Source organism: Lepidochelys kempii, chromosome 15, assembly GCF_965140285.1.
Source record: "Lepidochelys kempii isolate rLepKem1 chromosome 15, rLepKem1.hap1, whole genome shotgun sequence".
Taxonomy (NCBI): Eukaryota; Metazoa; Chordata; order Testudines; family Cheloniidae; genus Lepidochelys; species Lepidochelys kempii.
The window spans coordinates 25839746-25853769 of record NC_136394.1 but is presented as its reverse complement, the minus strand read 5'-3'; the positions used below and the strand labels follow the sequence as shown (position 1 = coordinate 25853769).

General features: G+C 46.6%; 1 protein-coding gene across 1 annotated transcript; it reads left to right on the top strand.

The window, feature by feature from the left end:
• The first annotated feature begins 112 nt into the window (after positions 1–112).
• Positions 113–12513, top strand: DENR (density regulated re-initiation and release factor). Its single transcript, XM_073313666.2, has 8 exons — positions 113–286; positions 4411–4525; positions 7031–7050; positions 7851–7935; positions 8794–8877; positions 10008–10124; positions 11310–11449; positions 12224–12513. Exons 2-8 carry the CDS (start codon positions 4420–4422, stop codon positions 12266–12268), a joined length of 597 nt encoding a protein of 198 aa, XP_073169767.1. The 5' UTR covers positions 113–286; positions 4411–4419; the 3' UTR covers positions 12269–12513.
• The last annotated feature ends 1511 nt before the right edge of the window (positions 12514–14024 follow it).

Sequence of the window (14024 nt, the reverse complement as noted above, 5' to 3'; positions counted from 1 at the left end):
CCCAAGTTCACTCTACGGAGGCCCTAGTAGCTCAGTAACTTCCCATGGCGAGCGTCTCACCCCCACGTCGCCCCCTCCAAAACCAGGCTCCTCCCTTCCTTAACGTCACACAGAGCGAAGCTTGGCGGCGCCTCTCCCTCGAGCTCTCGCGATAAAGCGGCGGCGGCGCCCCGGGACGTTCTCGCGGTGCTGGTCGGGAAGCTGCATGTGCTGTTGGGGTCGGAGGCAGCAGCAGGAGGAGGAGCCGCCCCCTCCCCCCAAGACTGCGGCGTGAGGGGCCAACCGGGTAATGAGCCCTGCGAGGCGCGGGGGCTTCCCGCTGGGCCCTTCCCCCGGTCTGCACCGCACTCCTTCCTACCCCGCCCGATATCCGGCACCCTTCCCCGTCTGACCCCCCTCACCCCGTCAGACACCCCTCACCCCCCCGGCACCCCTTACTCCGTCTGACCCCTCTCCGCACCCCTCACCCCGTCAGACACCCCTCACCCCCCCGGCACCCCTTACTCCGTCTGACCCCTCTCCGCACCCCGTCAGACACCCCTCACCCTCCCGGCACCCCTCACTCCGTCTGACCCCTCCCGGCACCCCTCACTCCGTCTGACCCCTCTCCGCACCCCTCACCCCGTCAGACACCCCTCACCCCCCCGGCACCCATTACTCCGTCTGACCCCTCTCCGCACCCCTCACCCCGTCAGACACCCCTCACCCCCCCGGCACCCCTTACTCCGTCTGACCCCTCTCCGCACCCCGTCAGACACCCCTCACCTCCCCGGCACCCCTTACTCCGTCTGACCCCTCTCCGCACCCCGTCAGACACCCCTCACCCTCCCGGCACCCCTCACTCCGTCTGACCCCTCTCCGCACCCCTCACCCCGTCAGACACCCCTCACCCCCCCGGCACCCATTACTCCGTCTGATCCCTCTCCGCACCCCTCACCCCGTCAGACACCCCTCACCCCCCCGGCACCCCTTACTCCGTCTGACCCCTCTCCGCACCCCTCACCCCGTCAGACACCCCTCACCCTCCCGGCACCCCTTACTCCGTCTGACCCCTCTCCGCACCCCGTCAGACACCCCTCACCCTCCCGGCACCCCTCACTCCGTCTGACCCCTCCCGGCACCCCTCACTCCGTCTGACCCCTCTCCGCACCCCTCACCCCGTCAGACACCCCTCACCCCCCCGGCACCCATTACTCCGTCTGACCCCTCTCCGCACCCCTCACCCCGTCAGACACCCCTCACCCTCCCGGCACCCCTTACTCCGTCTGACCCCTCTCCGCACCCCTCACCCCGTCAGACACCCCTCACCCCCCCGGCACCCCTTACTCCGTCTGACCCCTCTCCGCACCCCTCACCCCGTCAGACACCCCTCACCCCCCCGGCACCCCTTACTCCGTCTGACCCCTCTCCGCACCCCTCACCCCGTCAGACACCCCTCACCCCCCCGGCACCCATTACTCCGTCTGACCCCTCTCCGCACCCCTCACCCCGTCAGACACCCCTCACCCTCCCGGCACCCCTTACTCCGTCTGACCCCTCTCCGCACCCCTCACCCCGTCAGACACCCCTCACCCCCCCGGCACCCCTTACTCCGTCTGACCCCTCTCCGCACCCCTCACCCCGTCAGACACCCCTCACCCCCCCGGCACCCCTTACTCCGTCTGACCCCTCTCCGCACCCCTCACCCCGTCAGACACCCCTCACCCTCCCGGCACCCCTTACTCCGTCTGACCCCTCTCCGCACCCCTCACCCCGTCAGACACCCCTCACCCTCCCGGCACCCCTTACTCCGTCTGACCCCTCTCCGCACCCCTCACCCCGTCAGACACCCCTCACCCCCCCGGCACCCCTTACTCCGTCTGACCCCTCTCCGCACCCCTCACCCCGTCAGACACCCCTCACCCTCCCGGCACCCCTTACTCCGTCTGACCCCTCTCCGCACCCCTCACCCCGTCAGACACCCCTCACCCCCCCGGCACCCCTTACTCCGTCTGACCCCTCTCCGCACCCCTCACCCCGTCAGACACCCCTCACCCTCCCGGCACCCCTTACTCCGTCTGACCCCTCTCCGCACCCCTCACCCCGTCAGACACCCCTCACCCTCCCGGCACCCCTTACTCCGTCTGACCCCTCTCCGCACCCCTCACCCCGTCAGACACCCCTCACCCCCCCGGCACCCCTTACTCCGTCTGACCCCTCTCCGCACCCCTCACCCCGTCAGACACCCCTCACCCCCCCGGCACCCCTTACTCCGTCTGACCCCTCTCCGCACCCCTCACCCCGTCAGACACCCCTCACCCTCCCGGCACCCCTTACTCCGTCTGACCCCTCTCCGCACCCCTCACCCCGTCAGACACCCCTCACCCTCCCGGCACCCCTTACTCCGTCTGACCCCTCTCCGCACCCCTCACCCCGTCAGACACCCCTCACCCCCCCGGCACCCCTTACTCCGTCTGACCCCTCTCCGCACCCCTCACCCCGTCAGACACCCCTCACCCTCCCGGCACCCCTTACTCCGTCTGACCCCTCTCCGCACCCCTCACCCCGTCAGACACCCCTCACCCCCCCGGCACCCCTTACTCCGTCTGACCCCTCTCCGCACCCCTCACCCCGTCAGACACCCCTCACCTCCCCGGCACCCCTTACTCCGTCTGACCCCTCTCCGCACCCCTCACCCCGTCAGACACCCCTCACCTCCCCGGCACCCCTTACTCCGTCTGACCCCTCTCCGCACCCCTCACCCCGTCAGACACCCCTCACCCTCCCGGCACCCCTTACTCCGTCTGACCCCTCTCCGCACCCCTCACCCCGTCAGACACCCCTCACCCTCCCGGCACCCCTTACTCCGTCTGACCCCTCTCTGCACCCCTTACTCCGTCTGACCCCTCTGAGGCACCCCTCACTCCCTCTGAGGCACCCCTCACTCCCTCTGAGGCACCCCTCACTCCCTCTGAGGCACCCCTCACTCCCTCTGACACCTCCCCCCACCACCCGGACTCCTCCCCATCAGGCACCGCTCGCTCCCTCTGACCCACCCGGCATCCCTCCTCACCCTGACTTCCTGTGAACCCCCCCCCCCCCCCGCACCACTTCCCTTCAGACGCCTCTGATCACCTCCTCCCGAGACCCCTCCCCTTCAGACACCCCTCTTACCTCCTCCTGGGACCCCTCCCCTTCAGACACCCCTCACCCCCACCAGCACCCCTCCCCTTCCCCCACCACCTCTCACTCCCTCTGACCCCTCCTCGCACCCCTCCCTTTCAGACACCCGTCACTCCCTCTGACCCCTCCCCTTCAGATACTCCTCACTCCCTTCAGACACCCCCCCGACACCCCTCCCTCTGAGACATCCCTTGCTTCCCTCCCTCTGACCCCCCCGGCACCTCCTCCCCACCCTGACTCTCACCCCTCCAGCATCCCTCTCCACCCTGACTTCCTGTGAGCCCCCAGCACCTTTGCCCCTTCAGATGCTCTTCACCCCCAGCCCCTTCCCACGCTGGTTCTATCTAACACTCCCCCTCCCCCTAGCACTCTCCACCACTGCCAGGTCTCCCCCCCCCGACTCCATCTCCACCCCCACCTTCATCTGATCTGATCCTGCTTCTGCCCTGTCAGTACCTGACCCTCGGTACTCTGCATCCTGATCTCTCTGATCCTCCCTCTACTGGCACTCCTCACCCCCCCACATTGGTTTGATCTCCCAAGTATGGCTCATCCTGTTTGCTTAGGGTGACCAGATAGCAAGTGTGAAAAATTGGGACAGGGTAGGGGGTAATAGGTGCCTATATAAGACAAAGCCCCGAATATTGGGACTGCTCCTATAAAATCAGGATATCGGGTCACCCTATGTCTGCTCCACCCTCCCTGGCATGTTCCACATTTCCACCAACGCGCCCAGGCCCCACATTGTTTTTCACTGCCCCTCTGACCCATATGCCTTCAATTCCTTCATGTTTCCTACAAGCACCCCAACATTTGTCCCAATCCCTCTAATGCTGACTATAACCACTCCATCTCTTGATGTACCTATAGTCCCCTCAACGCACCCACTATTATCTCAACTGTCACAGCACAACACCCCACATCTCACTTCACTCCACCCCAATCTGCATGTTTCACTTCCATACCCCTCCTTTATATGCTGTGTATCTATGTCCCTCCTTATATTTCATTCTCTGTGCACCCACAACCTCATGACACCGAGTCCCCATATGTTGTTTCTTGTCCCATTCCACTCTTTCCAATTGCTCCCTCCCCCATCCTTGTAGCTACATGAGCTTTAATCTCTGAGCCTCTGCAGCCCTCTAAAATGGGCACATTAGGGAAGATGACTTACTCTTCATCCTCCTATATTTCAGCAATTTAAAATAAGAATTTGTAGTTTATGTTTTTTCCTCTTGTGGCCTGCAGGTTTGTGAGATGGCAACGGATACAGCTGAGTCCACAGTCCCTGACTACAAAGGAGACCTAAGGAGCAACGCCAGGTCAGATGCAGACTATCCCCTCCGGGTCCTCTACTGTGGAGGCAAGTGCTGAGGAGGCACTTACATATGATGCCTCTGGTGCTGTATAAATGATGATAGCTCAGTGCAGGTGATGATAGAGAGATCCACTTCCAAGTCATAAGTCTCAGCTTGCAGAACTGGGGGAAGGGTCTGCTTTTTGCACTGTGCAGTCTCCTCTCTGTAATGCTTCATGCTACAGATATGTGTGTTTACTCTTAACCTAGCATTGGTATTCAAAGTATTGTTACCTGGTGTTTACCGAGAGCATTTGTGACGGTACTTTGAATTTGTGGTGGGTTAAACAGGACTTCTCAATTGGTATGGCTTCCTATTCAAGAAGAAGGAGTTGCTCTCTTAAATTAATGGGCATCACTCTTGGATTGTATACGCTTCTGGGCTGAGACCTTTTCTGTACAGAGTAAAGTGCCTATTGCAAAGCAGCTCTGATCCTGACTGGGGCATCTAGGTATTACTGTAATACTAGTAATAAAACTAGAACTAAGGGAAGGAAATTCTCTGTACAGTTGGGTCTGCCTGCTTTATCCACTGTTATATGAGATCAGAGTCAAATATTATGGCCAGATTTAAAAAGGAACTGAATAATTTTGAGTTTGTTTATACATATAATTAGCTCATCTTAATTAGTTAGTCTCTTACTCCACCTTTTCATATTTTCTCTGTGTGTGTGTGTATTTATATATATATATATATATATATATATATATACACACACACAGAAAACATGGAAAGGTGGAGTAAGAGACTAATTAAGATGAGCTATTTTTTATATATAGTGTATGTGTATGTATGTGTATACTACTTACTATATGTTCCATTCTATGCATCTGATGAAGTGGGCTTTAGCCCACGAAAGCTCATGCTCAAATAAATTTGTTAGTCTCTCAGGTGCCACAAGTACTCCTGTTCTTTTTGCAGATACAGACTAACACGGCTGCTACTCTGCTATATATATAATATAGATAAATTAAAATTAATTTAAAAAAAATAACCTAGTTGGCTAGGTATATTTTGGGTCTCTACCCTTCTCCTTGGATATTGGCTTCTCTTTGGGGCAGCAAAATTAAATAGATGATCCAGTAATCTCCTGTGGCAAATATCATCTGCCTCAAGGAGAAGTTGTGTCTCCGTATTTGCCTGAAAGATCTGGGCACCCTCTGCTCGCTCTTCTCCCTGGGCATAGAAATTACTCTCATGCTGAGCCTTGATTCTAATGCATAGTGTCTGAACAAATGACTAGTAAGAGAAAACTGAAACTCTGGTTGACCTCAACAAAATAAACATCATTTTTTGCGGCAAGGGCTTGGTGGTTATTTCACTGGCCTTTCATCCTCTGGATCTTGGGTTTAAAAGACGATTTAGTTCTGTAGCACTACAGATGTGTTTGACTTAACAGGAAAAAGCCCTGTTGAGGTGTTTCCATTTCAAGTAAATCTAAATGATGTCTAAATCTGGACTTTAGTCACAAATCAAAATGTGTTGGACTTCTTAGTTTTCACTCCTCTTGGAGTACCTCACAGAATCACTTCCTAGCTTGGCACAGCTCAGGAGGGCCAGAATTGCAATACTAGGTTGCTTCATGCTAGAGTGGCATTCTTATTGCTAAGCAAGTGAGAAGATTCAAAGTTGTGGTCACTCTGTGCACTCTTCAGTTAAGCAAGTTTTTTGTCCTCACGTGCAAACTTCCTGGCTTTTATCTTTTTATGTTACAGCCTCATAATATAGCTATAGGATTTTATATGTAAAGTATCAGATATTAAAGGCTATTAAAAATTGTAGTTGAGACACCAACTGTTCGACTGCAGTAGCTCCAAGAGATCCAACCTCGCAATTCTTGATTCTGTATTATGCAGACACCGACGTTATTACTTATTAGTATTAAGAGTGCATATGAAGAAAATGCATGGTGTGTATTCTTGAAAGCTGTGTATTATGATGGGCTCAAGGGGCAAACACCCACTGGATCACTTTGTCCATCCCTCTTGCTAGGGCAGGTTTGGTCTCTACAATGCATTGTGGTCTGCCTTTCCTGAAGTTTGAATTTAGGGCATTCAGGCTCAGACAAATGCATTGCCTTAGTGTAAAATAGATGCAGAATTATAGAATATAGATTGTGTATTCACAGTGGCATCTTCATTTTGTTGTTTCTGCATGTCCAGTACTAGGACTATAGGTAGGCAGCATGATCCAGTAGTAAAGAAAGGTAACCACTAGAATGTAATGGATAGGGAAAAACAATAGTGAGAATATTTTGGAGAGTTGATAAGACAGAGTATACTTTCTCTTGTTTTTAGGATATGATTTAGCAGAGAGGTACAACATTTTGGTACTTTTTCAGAACTCAGGGCTGGGTGCTGAGTTGCTAACAGAGCAATGTGGTTAATGGATGTCAACTTAATGGCATAAAAAGTCACCCAAAGATTAAAATGACAGATTGTTCTTGATATGAAATATTAATGGGTGAAGAATTTAAATTTCTTAATAATCTCCTTCTTTTCCTTCCCCAGTCTGTTCATTGCCAACAGAGGTGAGTTCATTTCACATTTGGATTTATTCTCCCTCCTCCAACCTGGTCCTCCATGTACCAACTATGGGGATTTTTGCTGCCCTTCTCTGCTTGCTATACTTCAACCTTTAAAGTTCTATGCTGCAGCCACTATCTGGCTGAAGAAGAATGTGCAGAGCTCCCTTGGAACCAGTCAGTGTTGATCTAGGAGACACCATTGAGCTATACAGGACGACTTTCCTCCAGCCTCCTGGGTAGCAAACGACAGTCTTCATAGTTTGTCTTGCCCAGCCCCTGTTGGTCTGAAGAATTGAACATGTCTCCTGTAAGGTGGTGCAGAGCACAGTCACTAATCAATTAGTCTGATCATAGAATATCGGGGTTGGAAGGAACCTCAGGAGGTCATCTAGTCCAACCCTGTGCTCAAAGCAGGACCAATCCCCAATTTTTGCCCCAGATCCCTAAATGGCCCCCTCAAGGATTGAACTCACAACCCTGGGTTTAGCAGGCCAATGCTCAAACCACTGAGCTATCCCTCCCCCCATGATCCTATGTTACTTGCTTCTGCTTTTTTTCCTGCACCCCATCCAAACTACTCCATAAATCCTGCTTATACACCAGCTCCATTTCACTCCATAATCCAGACCTAAAACTTTACTGCCAGTTAACAAATCAACTGAAGTGCATGTCCCCAAGCAAAATGAAGAAACAGCTTGCATTTTATCTTGCTGCTAATTTGCCTGTTAATCAGATTCTCACTGTGTATTAGTGGTATATTTTGTAATTTCTCAGATAATTTATATGTGGCCTTTCCCCACTAGTACTGTGAATACATGCCTGATGTGGCTAAATGCAGACAATGGTTAGAGAAGAATTTTCCAAATGAATTTGCAAAACTTACTGTAGGTAAGAATCTTTCTGTATTTTTCCAGTTAATCAGGGCTTGTGACCTAAAGACAGAGGGTTGCATGTGTAAACAAAACCCTACATCCTGTGAGAATTATATATTATGGTACACTGCTGAAATTGAACATTCTACTTCTGTCCATTCTCTGATCCATGTAATTGTACTGTAATAATCTTTACCACCCTACTATTCATCTCCCTTCTCTGGTCATGTCAAGTCTAAAATTTAGATTAAGCTGCTTAAGGGAGGTGGTATGATGTTTTACAGCTTCTGTGAAGGCCTTGTATACTTTTGGGTGCTGTAAAAGAATAAAAAGCTTGACAACATGTGAGAATACGCTATATTCTGTCAAATAATGTTTAACATGACACATACAGCTTCCTCCCAGGGCTACACGGAAATTTCCTATTGTATCCAGTCATCTGTTCAGTTAAGATTACATCTAGAATTGCTATTAACTTGACTGGTGAGTGAGTTCAATGTTAAACTACCCATAGGTGGAAAAGTAATAAATGCTATCTATTGGGATTCTAAACAAGAAGTATTACTGGTGAAAATAAATGTTTAGAGTGGAACACTAATGACAATGTTGATACTAATCTCTCTCCTAAAAACTATTATATGGAGAGGCTACTTTGGAAAGAATGTAGCCTGAGGCTAAGGTTTCTTAATGTTTGATGTCTTATTTGTGCAAATGTGGTGATATAATGCCATGCACAAAACAAATGTCTGCAGATCGGATACTGCATTGATAGAATACGCATTAAAGTAACATCTTACTAAGCCTGAGAATCACTTTGCAGATGCAATATGTGGGAGTCCTACTTATTAAACTTTTATTTTTTTTATGTAATAAGAAAATTCACCAAAACAGGAGACTGGATTTGGAGAAGGTCAAGGAACAGCAGGAGAAGAGGAGGAGAAGAAAAAGCAAAAGAGAGGCAAGGTCTAAATAGCTGATTGTGGTATTAATCTAGCCCATAAACTTAGAACCTGTCTTACATATGCAGTTTGTAGAATCTTTGTCTACTTTGGGACAGTGCACTCTAGCACAACTTCTCAACCTCTTGGATCATTTTATAAAACTAATTTATTAGCTTTTGAGGTAATGGTGCACAGAACAAATCCTGTATGTGAATATTCCTGCAAATTGGTGCAGATATATGGTGCACAGTGCTGAGAATGTCAGGCAGCCTGGCAAGAGTCAAGGTAGTAACGATACCAAATGCATATAAAAGATGCAAATTGTATTTCCTGGTCATTCAGATCATTGCTATGTCATCCAAAGGGCCCAGTCAACACTGGGGCTCCCTTGTGCTGGGTGCTGTACAAAGATGTACATGGCTGACGGCCTCTGGCCCAAATAACTTGGTCTAAAGGCTCCGTGTGTCTGCGTGAGATAAAAGGGCTTCAGTAAAGCTGAAAAAACAGGAAAATTTGTAGTCATGTATTAGACTGCAGGGTTGACTAAATCCACTGTGAGTACTAGGATAGTGAAAATGTTACCTGCTTATAACTATTAAAGGTTTGCTGTAAATGCTGCATTTTAATACAGGAATTAACTCTCTCTGATTGGCTAGGTGTGTGTGTATATAGTACACAAAACTATTTTAACACTGAGTACTGAAGTCCGGTTTCCTGCATCTGTAATGTTTTAATCCTTCTCAGACTTAATGTCCTTTGGTCAATACTGTTATAAGTAGGAATAAGAAATAAAAATTAATGTTTCACCCTTAGCTGACCGTGTATTAATGGTTCTTGTAATATTGTAACTTTATGGCATGATTAAGACAACTGTGAGAGATGCTATATTATCAATATAGCTACAACAACGCTGCAATGTTGTAGCTATATTGATATAACATATTAGGCAACATATGTAATGTTTATTATAATTTAAGTGTTGTATGGGAATGTATAGCTTTACAAATGGAGGTAAGGGTGATAAGCAACTTTTTCAAAATTACTAAGTGAAAATTTTTTTGCATATTTCAGGTTGTTTTTCTAACGTGCAAGCGCAGTATATGAAATGATTACTTAGATACTGATTTAATTTTGTCCTATCTCAAAGGTGGAAGGGGTCAGATAAAACAGAAGAAGAAGACTGTACCACAGAAAGTTACAATAGCTAAAATTCCTAGAGCAAAGAAGAAATATGTCACAAGAGTGTGTGGCCTTGCAACTTTTGGTGAGTTTGCCAAATGAACACTTCATTAGTCTAACTGCATTTGCTTTTGACCATTGAGTTATATTAACTCAACATTTTTGTTGGTTCATATTAGCAGGAAAAGTTTCAGCAACAAACTTCTTTTGACAGGTTTCAGAGTGGTAGCCGTGTTAGTCTGTTTCAGCAAAAACAATGAGGAGTCCTTGTGGCACCTTAGAGACTAACACATTTTGTTTGGGCATAAGCTTTCGTGGGCTAGAACCCACTTCATCAGATGCATGGAGTAGAAAATACAGTAGCAGATATATTTATACATAGTACATGAAAAGATGGGAGTTGCCTTACCAGGTGGGGGGTCAGTCTAATGAGACAATTCAATTAACAGTAGAATACCAAGGGAGGAAAAATCACTTTTGTAGTGGTAATGAGGGTGGCCCATTTCAAACAGTTGACAAGAAGGTGTGAGTAACAGTAGGGGGAAATTAGTATGGTAAAATTAGGTTTTGCAATGACTCATCCACTCCCAGTCTTTAGTCAGGCCTAATTTGATGGTGTCCAGTTTGCAAATTAATTCCAGTTCTGTAGTTCATGTAGGTGAACTGAACTTTGACTTTGTCCTCACCCACAACTATTTCAGATTTGGGGACAATTTATACCTTCAAGTCAGTGGGACCGCTATGGTAGCCCACAAAAGCTTATGCCCAAATAAATTTGTTAAACTTCTTTTGAGTCACTTTCTCTTCCTGCTTCTGATTTCACTCTACTGTCCTGCTATTTCTGTGCTCCTGTCTCTGCTTCTCCAGACCCCTCTCTCCTTAAAAATCAACTTCAAGCAATTTTTTTTCATCTCTAACCAGAGTTATTTGAGATGAGTTCTGCACAGTCCCACTTTTGGGATGCCCCAACCATGCAGCATTGCTTCATCCCAAGAGTGGGAACTTGTAGCGACCACTCAGAGAAGAAATATTAGAGAAAATTAAAATGTCCTCTGAAAAGTTATGCCAAATTCAGAGAATAAATGGTCCTGAAATGTTACACACTTACAGATCTGCTTTAACTAGAAACCTTGGCACAACCTTAACTATGATGAAACTAGTTGCTACTGATATCTTCCTAATTAAATCCAGGTTTAAATTTTGTATGTTTAAGCTAGAGAAGACCTTATGATACTGTCTTTAATTCTATAAATTTCTTCTATGTAAACAGAAATTGATCTGAAGGAAGCACAAAGGTTTTTTGCTCAGAAATTCTCTTGCGGTGCCTCAGTAACAGGAGAAGATGAAATCATAATTCAGGGGGACTTTACAGATGACATTATTGATGTAATCCAGGAGAAGTGGCCTGAGGTAAATGTGACTGATTTTTATCACGTCAGTCATGAAATTACTAGTTAAGTCATAAGGCTGTAGCCCATGCTCTTCTGATATGATTCTGAAAATTGTTTTAGTTTTTCATTTCCATCCTGGACACAAGTAGAAATGTAAGATGCCAAACTAAGAGGGCCAGTGGTCTACCTTGATATGTCCACTCCTAAACAGTACCTAATCCTTCATAAGAACCTGACACCCAAATATCCGTTTATCTTCCAAAAAATTACATAATCTGCTGCTAGGTGCTTGGATACTACAGTGATGAAAGACACAAATATCTCAATAGATATAAACATCTCCATGACTTCTTCCACTCTGTTCCTTGTATGTGGAATGTTTCCCCAACAAATCAAGTTCCTTCTCAACCATATGTCTGTTGCTACCTATGAGAAATTAGTTAATGTTTAAGTAGTTGGACTGAGATTCAGATGGTTCAGAAGTGGTTTGAGTTCTATTGATGTAATTATAACCAGACATTTTTATTGGCTTGTATCTGTCTCTCTCTCCTGCCATTGTATATTGACCATTTGTTGGTGCCCATTATGCAATGGATTCTGTGACTGGCCTTGTTGATTTCAGTGGGGCTCTATGGACCCAGAGATCCATTCACGTAAAATTCATCACAGGGTGAGAGCCTTAAATGGGAAGCTCGTCAGAGAGTGACTTTCTGTAAAGAACCTAGCACAGCAGGGCATAGTGAGGAATGCACACTTTTTTCCGCCCACTTAAAGTAATATCTGTTTGTTGTAGGTGGATGATGACAGCATTGAAGATCTTGGAGAAGTGAAGAAGTGATTTTGAAAGACTGCCTTTATTTAAATACATGGTTATAATTGACAGAGCCAAAGCCAGGCTTCTAAATGCATTTACTCTGCAGTAAACTGTAGGGTGTCCTTACCCATGGCATTATCACCATTCTATATAGGCTGCTTGGTTTGTTTTTGTTGTGACTTTTTTGCCAAAGTTCAACTGGGGGTTCTATCATGCTCATGCATGAAGGTAGGGATTTAATTAAATAAAGTTGTTCCTCACTTACCGAGGTTATTGTCTCTTTACAGCTGTTTTTATTTTTGTAACAGAATTTAAAGAGTTTTAAGACCTGATTCAGTAAAAATTAGGGCTGTCAAGCGATTAAAAAAATTAATCGCGATTAATTGCACTGTTAAAACAATAATAGAATACCATGTATTTAAATATTTTTGGATGTTCTCTACATTTTCAAATATTGATTTCAATTACAACTCGGAATACAAAGTGTACAGTGCTCACTTTATATTTTTATTACAAATACTTGCACTGTAAAAAACAAAAGAAATAATATTTTTCAGTTCACCTAATACAAGTACTGTCTCTTTATCATGAAAGTTGAACTTACAAATGTAGAATTATGTACAAAAAAAACCTGCATTCAAAAATATTTAAAACTTTAGAGCCTACAAGTCCAATCACTCAGACAAACAAGCAAGTTTGTTTACATTTGCAGGAGATAATGCTGCCTGCTTCTTGTTCACAATATCACCTGAAAGTGAGAACAGGTGTTCTCATGGCACTGTAACTGGTGTCGCAAGATATTTACATGCCAGATGTGCTAAAGAGTCATATGTCCCTTCATGCTTCAACCACCATTCTAGAGGACATGCATCCATGCTGATGACTGGTTCTGCTTGATAACAATCCAAAGCAGAACAGACCAACACATGTTCATTTTAATCATCTGAGTCAGATGCCACCAGCAGAAGGTTGATTTTCCTTTTTGGTGGTTTGGGGTCTGTAGTTTCCGCATTGGAGTGTTGCTCTTTTTAGACTTCTGAAAGCATGCTCCACAACTCATCCCTCTCAGATTTGGGAAGGCACTTCAGATTCTTAGACCTTGGGTCAAGAGCTGTAGCTATCTTTGGAAATCTCACATTGGTACCTTCTTTGTGTTTTGTCAAAACTGCAGTGAAAGTGTTCTTAAAATGAACAAGTCCTAAGTCGTCACCTGAGACTACTATAACATGAAATATATGGCAAAATGCAGGTAAAATAGAGCTGTAGACATACAATTCTCCCCCATGGAGTTCAGTCACAAAATTAACGCGTTATTTTTTTTTTAACAAGTGTCCTCAGCATGAAGCATGTCCTCTGGAATAGTGGTTGAAGCATAAAAGGGTATATGACACTCTCTAGCACATGTGGCATGTAAATACCTTGTGACGCCGGTTACAAAAGTCCCATATGAACGCCTGTTTTCACTTTCTGTAAATTGTAAATAAGTGGGCAGCATTACCTCCTGTAAATATAGACAAACAAGTTTGTCTTCATGATTGGCTGAACAAGAAGTAGGACTGAGTGGATTTGTAGGGTCTAAAGTTTTGCATTGTTTTGTTTTTGAGTGCAGTTATGTAACCAAAAAAATCTACATTTGTAAATTGTACTTTAATGGTAAAGATTGCACTACAGTACTTGTATGAGGTGAACTGAAAAATACTGTTTTTACAGTGCAAATATTTGTAATAACATAAGTAAGCAGAGTACACTCTCTATTCTGTGTTGTAATTGAAATCAATAT